General features: G+C 43.5%; 1 protein-coding gene across 2 annotated transcripts in view; it reads right to left on the reverse strand.

Moving 5' to 3' along the window:
* The window catches only part of ARFRP1 (ADP-ribosylation factor related protein 1), a 9,907-nt gene extending 1,471 nt beyond the window's left edge, over positions 1 to 8,436 (reverse strand). The window contains exons 1-7 of one of the 2 annotated variants that reach the window (XM_009877071.1): positions 8,395 to 8,436; positions 7,770 to 7,871; positions 7,327 to 7,414; positions 6,773 to 6,855; positions 6,243 to 6,324; positions 5,690 to 5,760; positions 227 to 327 (exon numbers count right to left, since the gene is read on the reverse strand). In XM_009877071.1, the coding sequence (XP_009875373.1) occupies positions 227 to 327; positions 5,690 to 5,760; positions 6,243 to 6,324; positions 6,773 to 6,855; positions 7,327 to 7,414; positions 7,770 to 7,862 (518 nt within the window). In that variant the 5' untranslated portion in view covers positions 7,863 to 7,871; positions 8,395 to 8,436. Of the gene's footprint in view, positions 1 to 226; positions 328 to 5,689; positions 5,761 to 6,242; positions 6,325 to 6,772; positions 6,856 to 7,326; positions 7,415 to 7,769; positions 7,882 to 8,394 lie in introns of those variants that run through there. The other variant, XM_009877070.1, reaches the window with a different exon arrangement.
* Positions 8,437 to 8,836: the final 400 nt, after the last annotated feature.

Consider the following 8,836-nt stretch of genomic DNA (forward strand, 5'->3'; position numbering starts at 1 on the left):
AGGATAAGAATCAACAGCTCCATCTGCCTCCAAGTCCCTTTTTGTTGTGTGTCACCAGTGGGACTTACAGATGAAGTTACTGACCCGGTGGTAAGTCATCTGGCACTGCTGGGAAGGAAGCGCAGCAGCTCCCTTTCAGGGGTTACTAACTCTGTATTAAATCTCTGCCTGTGTGACACCCTGCAGCTGCTCAGCAAGCCAAAACGTCACCCCTGCTCATACTTACCCAGTGAGAGCAGAGCAGGCCTGAGTCAGGCAGTCCCTCTTCCCAATTTTGTTAATGCAGTCACTAAACGCCGTCTTGATGTCAGGTATCGACAGACAAGTCTGCAAAGGAAAGCGAAGAAGAGCTCGCTTGCCACATCACAAGGTATGGCCACCTTCCAAAACAAATCTGACCACATCCGGAGCTCTGCTTCGCTCGGGATGGCACGACACCGGTAGGGTAAAACCCCTCGCCCGCTAACGCAGCAAATTCATTACATTCCAAAAAAACCCACCCCAAACATACTCTTTTTTCACCAAAGAAAACACTATTATCAGCCAGAATGCACACGCTGCCACACCTCCCACCTTGTTCTCAACCACCATCAGGTCCTGTGCTTCTCTCAGGCCGCTACGAGGCTGCTGGGATGTGGTTTGAAAATACACGAACGCGTAACCCCTGCCCCGAGCAAACCAGCGGATTACTTTCCTCAGGTAAATCCCAGTGCCACCACAAAACATTGACACTTAGAGTTACAAATAACCTGCCCTACGGAAGCCTAGCCTCGCATCCTCCTCCCTGAACACCGGAAACAAGCCCCAGAAGAATGACCAGCCTTTAAATCCTTTTCTGATCTCGGCGCTCACTTTTTCCTCAGAAACCTTGGACAAGCCATTTAAGCATCTCAGCTGGCACAGAGCCAAGCTTTCTTCCTCTCTTTGCAACAAAATTTTGGACCTTGAGTGAGGCTCAGATGCACGTTTTGGACAAATGCTTACTCAAATGCCAGACGGGACCCTTGTGAGCCTTGAGGATCAGTCCAAGCGGATGCACGCTTTGAAAGAACAGACGACTTGCAAACAGGAACTCGGTCTTCTACAAGTCTGGGCCTTAACTCAGCCGAAAATAATAATACGAGCTATTCATTTTGCAAAATACTGGTTCTGAAGAAATTAAATACAGGAAACTATGGTGGGGATGACCATATGACAAGTAAGTAGGTTTCAGTGCTTGTAAGTAAAACGAGTTCTTAAGAAATGGATCGAGAGGAGTTTAACGACACCCAATTCGCACAGCGCCCTTGAATCCAGACTTGTGATTTTCCACTGTGAAGGGCCTAGAATATTAGTTGTGCAACTTTTAACGACTGTACTTTCTTACGACCTAAGTTGTATTTCAAACTTGCAGTTACAATCAATGAGCTGAAAAAGTATCCAGAAGTATTTCTAACTTCATTGTGCCAAAGCCCTAATGACCTACTTCAGGACTTCTGTCAAATGAAAAACAAAAAATTCGTAAAGATGAGCTGTCACCCACAGGAAAAAGAGCAAAATAAATTTAAAAATATATTTTTTTAAAAAAAACAAATACTAACTTTACAGTCAGACCGGACTTGGGAGTTGGAATTTATACCAGTTTAGGTGTGGAAGATGAGCAAGAGATTACAACCAAACAACTATTCTCTACAAGTTCATAAAAGACGGTACTTTAGTTTTGGTGTGACATTCATGGCCAAATAAGAGCAGCAGGTCCAACTGCATCTTGATTTAAACCAAAACTCTGGACAAGTCAACTACCCCAAAACTGGGAGGGAAGAAGAGCTGCATGGCAGGCATTTTTCACGAGGTACTTTTCATGTTGTTACTCTTTCTTCAGTAGATGAAACTTGGCAGCAGGAAGGTTAAATACTGAGGCAGCCGAAGCTGAGCAAACACGTCTTGAAATATACTTTCAGATTATCACAGATTAATATCATAGCGTAACAGTTTCTCTTTTTCTACAAGCCTGTGTGAAGCAATCGGGTGACAGACCTTCCCAAACCACCAGCAGCTCAGTGCCCCCGCACACGAGAACCCAGCTCCGGCACCCTGCCCATCTTGGAGGCCTCGGAGGAGTCCACTTGCCCCAGCGCAGCTTAAAACTGCTGTAGGCTATTTTATTTGGTTTTTTATCCCCAGCCCGGGCCATTGCTCTCCAGAGAAACCTGCACCAGAAAGAGTTTTGCTTCTGAGACTTGGCACCGTTTACCCTGTTGATAGCAGGGCGTCCCCGCAGTCTGTCTGCAGAAACGTCCCTTCCCCCGGGGCACAAAGGACAGTGACCTGCCCGAGAGGAATAAACACCATCGATCTATCAATTCAGAGAAGCCTTGTTTTAGCATTCAAGGGGAAGCCACGCACTGGCACCTCATCTGACACCGGAGGATGAGGCAGACTACCCGTCACTTCCAATGAGGAGCACTTGAGCTTCTCATGCTCAGGAGAAAATGTCAGCTGTGGCTTCTAAGTTCCCCTCTTTACCACCTCCCTCTCTACATTACAGAAGATTTGTTTACAGATGTGTTTTTGTTTCTCAAGCCGAAACCACATAAACCCTGAGCAAACTAGGGAAGCTGGATCTGTGATCACATAAACAGCGTCCCATTACAATCACCAAATCCACAGCTGACCTTTCTGCAGTGATGTTATCTACCCCACGCTTCAGAATACAGTCACACGACGAGTCGCATTTCTAGCTCGACTTCCCCAAAAGAACGTGCTGTAAAACAGCTTTTTATGGAAGCTCTTCAAGGCACAGCCTGGCCAGGACTGACCCATCTGCGCAGCGTAATTCCTCCAATGAAGGGTTCAGTCACCCAAGACTCAGGAATTGAAAAAATCAATCAAGGAGCAAGGCTCCATTTCTGGAGTCACCTGCAGAAAAGTACCAGTGGCAAAAAAAGTTTGCATTGTAGAGTCTTCAGCTGTGTGCCAAAGCCACTGCAGAAACAGTAGCCTAAGTAAAACTAATAAAAAGTCTAACCTGACCTACGTTCTACGCTCTTTTTTTTCTTTCCACACAAGCTTATTTTAACTAAAGTTTGTTTAAATTAAAACAAGCTTATTTAAATTAATACTAACCTTACAGGAAAGCTGTGGTGTTGCAAATTAGAACGCTTATTTTCTAGCAACCGTGTGGAAAACAGACACTGTGAGGCTTCAAATACATGCTGCTACTCACCATGACTCCTCTCATTTTTGAAAGACACGAGGAAACTTTCCAAAATTTATTTTAAGATTACAAAGTCAAAACTTCCTCCCTCACGCAACAATTTCATATGCTATTTTTCCAGCTCGGTTTTTCCAGTATTTTAACAGTACTCCAAAAGGAGCTGTTCTACGTGCAAGCTTTGACCATTCTACAGCTCAGAAACATGCAGCTTTTATAAACATTTAAACAGCTGCATTCATGTCGAAACAGCAAATTTCAATTCTTTTTTTGCAGCTTTTTTTCTGCAGCAAACAGTAGGCAAGCCAAACTGCCTGATATTTTCAGAACTGGCATTCAGACTCGAAAGGGAGCCCGCAAGAATTATTATATATATTGGACACTTAATTCCCTTGCAAGGCAATGGCTCCTTTAAGAAACAAAACCAACTCCCACGACACAACATTTGAGCCAGTTGTTTCATTAATTACAAAGTGATCCAGATTTGAAGCCCCTGCTAAACGCAGCGCATTCTCCTGCTCCAAAATAAGTGTCCTGTATAGTATTGTCACGATATTAGAACTGGGGGCTGCATTTCAGCTCCTGATATGGCCAAACACTGCTCACGCCTGGAAGCGCTGAGTGGATGCAATTCAGCCCGTGGCAGTGGTTTCTGTTAACAGGGGAATTCTCCTCTACAAGCGATTTAGTGTCAAGGCCAAAAAATTCTTAAGTTTATGCGATTTCAGGCGTTGAGTCAGAACTTTTGTGAGCTTATTGCGAGGAATGTAAATTTCAGGATAAAAAAAAAAAAAAAAATCTATGTCAGATGTAGCGCTTCTGATATATTTCACCACAAGCCTTCTGCTGGCTTGTAAAGATGTAATCACCATTAATTATCTTCCACCCGCAAATACCAGTCAGGTTAAGATCCCACTTATCCTCCCTTACGATCCACATTACTGGCAGAGGGATGCCGGGGAGAATTCCCCACCGCAACCATATGTCTGGAGATGTAGAGCAGAAAAATCTCTGTTAATGCTAATCCTGTAACGTTCAACCTTCTTCCAGAGGTCTTCAATTCTGCTAAAGTGGTGCAAGAGAAACAGGCTTCTGGTTTTCTAAACTTTGCTTAAGTGAATCTTGAGTAATTACTGAAAAATCACCTGTAGTCCCTTTAAGTTTTGCGAACAGCACTGATGTTTCTTTGCTCTGTGTCCATGTTCAAGATCATACTCACATGAATTTCTTTTTTCTGGCTGGGGTGCCTGAAAGGCTGCTGTTTGCAGCCCCTGCATATCCAGCCATAAATAAAACTGGTACGTTTTCCAGGTTACTGCCTGCAGTTTATTTCTCAACAGCTCAAGGCAAGAGTGCAGACTGCTCCCTGCTGTAAAGCTCTAGTGTTGTGTGGAAATAGGAGAGTAAATATTCTGGTTTGCACACAAACAAGGCGGTGAATTTCCCCAAGTACCAGAGATCACGGTGAAGTCAGGGCCATAAATCAGGAGTTCTGTCTCAATCTCACGCCATCTTTTAAACAGAACTACATCTCTTTTCTTTCCGTGACCAGATAATCTCAGGAATGTCCAAAAATAGTTTGTTGTGTCAGCCCTCTGAAGTGTCACCAAATCCTCCTTTAAAGCCAAAGTGGTCTCTGTGGATTTCTCAAGCATTTCCCACAAGTGCGCTCACTGAGGTGGGTGTAAAGTCCAGAGGAAGAAGCTGGGAAGTATTTGCATACTTTGAAACTGGCACCAATCCCAGCTGCCAGGACTGGGACTCCAAATTCTCCTCAAAGCCTCTGGCTCCATCTAGAGATTAATTACTTGAACTGCAGTACAGGACCAGGTACAGCGCATGGAAAGGAGGAAAACATGGAAAATAAAATACCATGACCACTTCCGGCACTCTCTTCGCTTTTTTCCATGCTGGAGGAGATGAGGACTGCCCTGGATCCATCACCTGAACAGTCTCCCCGGACTGCCCACTAACTTGCCAAATACACAAAGAAGTTTTGAGATGCTGGAAAATTCAAATCACGCTATCAAGAAAAAGCATTCCTTGCTGGAATGCTTTAAGTCAAACAGAATGTTGCACTGAACAGATCTTATCTGGATATGGGAAAAGGATGACATTTCTTCACATACATTTGTTGTGCTGTTTCCAGGTAATAAACAACATAAAGTGCACTAAACATTTTTTTTTTCTGAATAAACAGGAAAAACCAGTATCAAGATACCAAGTCACGACACAAGAAAGATCCAGCAGAGCTAGTCTGTTCTGTTTACATAAAAAGTTCAAAACCACCGAGATGTGGTAAGCTCATTTATGCCACTGGAAAAAGGTGGGAGGAGAAAGGAAGAAATTCAGACTAAATTCAAAGCAATTGTTTCCAGCAGTGGAAAAGCGCCATAGGATTAGTCCAGAAACATGAAATTAAATTTAACATGACTGCAGAGCTCACCTTTCCAAGGCTTATTTCTCATGTAAGAAGTAAATCTGCAATATCCTTACCTCTACGTCCTGCTTGTTAGCTAACACCAGAATGGGAACCCCTTCCAGAGCTTCGCTGGTAATCATCTTCTCTAAAAAGCACAGCAAAAAAACACAACAGAGGTGTAGCCAGTTCTAGAAAATAAGGTTGGGCAAATGCCTGACAGACTACCTGGACATAAAGATGAAGCAAGAGGCCCCTCCTCACATTACAGTCTCATTTAATACAACCTTTCAGGTCTATTTTCTTCACAGCATTTTTTTCCAGATCAAGCCCCAAAGTTCATTTTGAAGAACAAGCATGCTACTGACAATTAATGAGGTGATAAATACAGAGTAAGGAAAAAACTTTCAAAGTCATTAGCATAAGCACAGAGGGAGATTCGAGGTCACTATAGGCAACAAAAGCGAGTCCTGTGCTACAGACAGGATGGACTTCCACAAAGAAGCGCAAAAGCGCCACAGATGTGTCACTGGCTTACTTGGGGACACGGGAACAGACACGACAGTAATGGGAGAACCATGCCACGATACGTCATGAACTCACAGTGCAGGGAAAACACAACGTACTCACCAAAAGCTCTTTTAGATTCCGAGAGCCTCTCCTCATCAGTGGAGTCAATAACATAGATCACTCCATGAGACTCAGCGTAATACTGAAAGGAAAGTGCAGGTATTAGTGCCTCTATCTGCCACGACCATCTGTTACTCTTCCTGATTTTTTTTTTTTGTTAAAATTTTGACATGTATGGAAGAGATCAACCAGTTAGAGCCAGCTGTTTCCCTAGAGTATGTCTGGAGGGAAGAGCAGCGGCACACGGAATGTGTTGCCTGTTGTGTTTGCAGGCCTGCGGAATACAACAGGTAAAAAAAGCTTCTCCCTCCCGGCACAACCCTAAGTTACGGGTTGGTAATTGCTGTCTGGAAACAATAATGCAAATACTAAACAGTATCTTTGCTTTGCTGCACAGATGTAGCTGAATCTCTGGACAAGTGTTGATGCCAACAAGCCGGTATGATTACTGAACGATCATATCGCTTCAATTCTAAAAGAGACAAAAACATTTCTAAAAGAAAAAAATAAAATAAAACAGTATCTCCAACCTTGTCCCAAAGAGACTGTAGTTCCTCCTGCCCACCCAGATCCCAGAACATTAGCCGAGTTTTGCCAACATCGATAGTGCCAACTAGAAAGAAAGAGGAGAAACCAATGGAAAACAAAGATGTTTTATAAAGCCTCAACGCTTGCACACTTCCTAAAAAATCCAGGGTAGAAAGTTTTCTAGAGGAACAAGCCACACACAGAAGCTACTTTCAACAATACCTTCTCAAAGAGTGACCACTAATATCAGACAGAGTCATATCCCTGCAAGTATCAGAATGAGACCAATGAACGAACTACTGTGAAATTTAGCTTAACCTGTGAGCGCAGCACTGAAACGAGATACTTGATTTTTCTTAAGAGTTTAGGGTTTTTTCCCTCGTAAGCTAAGAAAGGCCACTTTATTCTCTTACAAAAAGACATGGGGAATTAGGAGATATCATCTCTACCTCCAGGAACTATCCTGCCCTTGGCAATTTTTAAATATTTCAAACAAGAACCAGGTGCTGTATAACTGTGCAGGAAAGCTGAAAAAAATCCAAACAGATTGACTTACTGTTTAGCCCTACAGTGGTCGTGATTTTGGACAAACTCATCCCTTTGTAGTTCTTGTTAAATCGAGTTTTAGTTTGCTCAAGGAAGGTCTGAAAAGAAACAAGGGAAAGCATTTACTCTCAAATATTTCACTGGCTGGGGCAATCCTAACCCTAACTTGCCTTTTCATTTCTGCAGAATCCTGCTCCAGCAGATACTGCCCAACCTAACCTTGGAACTCTTCTTGCTCCCTATTTTAGCAAGGAAAGAAGGGATCACAGGTGATTACTGGATTACCAAAGCGGCAGCTACATCCCAAGCTTATGCTCAATTTAAGTAACGGGGAAAAGTTGATTCTTTACTAAAATATCTCCCCATACAGCTGAGGAAAGACTGACATGTCTGTTGGGAGAATGTTTAGGATCGCGTGTGCCCTCCACGCAATTAGTAACAAACAGCACTTACGGTTTTACCAGCATTGTCCAAACCAAGGATCAAGATGCAGTACTCATCCCTCTGGAACATGTATTTATAGAGGCCGGACAGCAGAGTATACATCCTGCTCCTGCAACCAGTACCAGGAAATCATTAACAAACAGGTCGTTTCCAGAGGTCTCTCATTCCACAACACAAGATTTCCCAACGTCAGATAAATAAGTGATGTTACTCTTTTATCAGTAACTCTCATATTTAGAACAAATCATAGATCCAAGAGAGATCATGCAGAGAGCTTAAGATCAAATTATCAAATGCATACAAGCGATGGATTGTCTTCCAAAGAGCTTAAGGTCTGTTTCTGCATGTAGTGCCTGGCACCCACTGCAAACAACCCTCATTTGAAAACTGCCCTGCCTGCTTCAGCACCTGAGGGCCAGCAAAAGAGCTTGTATGTCTTCTGCAGCACACATAAGACCCACAGAAAACGAAGTTGACTTCATATAAGTACACAAAACGTGTATTTTGAGCAAGAACACACATGTCAGACCCCCCAGCTTGTTCCCAATCCCAAATCCCAAATAGTATCATGGGATATTTAGTGGTTGCACTGAGTGCAGCGTATCTTAAAAACACAAAAAGTCTCTGCTTATCTTAATTTAAGCCTTATCCAGCAACAAATTTCTGTTACGGCATCCACCACACAAGTGTTTTGTCATCTTACAATGCCACAAAGACAAAAGAGGTAACTTAAGGAGCCAAAAAGCAAGGTATTAAGAATCAGGCAAAGCGAGGCCAACACCCGCAGAAGCCCACACGGTCTGGATTGGCACAACCACGGCAGGGAAGGTTTGCCAAGACGCCCGAAGCGCTCGTCCCAGGTGCTGAGCTGACACACATCGCTGCGAACACTCTGGTGTGGGCAGACAACGGGAACCTCCAGGTAAGGACTCTGAGAGGCTTTACGCAAGTGCTCGGATAAAGAATCGCTTTGAAGTCAAGCGACATTGCCGAAGGGAAAAAAAACCCAACAAACAAGAAACTAACGACAGAGCTGCCCTTCGGGACAGAAGTAAGGGACCTCTCCGGCTGGAGCG

The sequence above is a fragment of the Apaloderma vittatum genome, unplaced genomic scaffold (genome assembly GCF_000703405.1).
Source record: "Apaloderma vittatum isolate BGI_N311 unplaced genomic scaffold, ASM70340v1 scaffold1809, whole genome shotgun sequence".
Taxonomy (NCBI): domain Eukaryota; kingdom Metazoa; phylum Chordata; class Aves; order Trogoniformes; family Trogonidae; genus Apaloderma; species Apaloderma vittatum.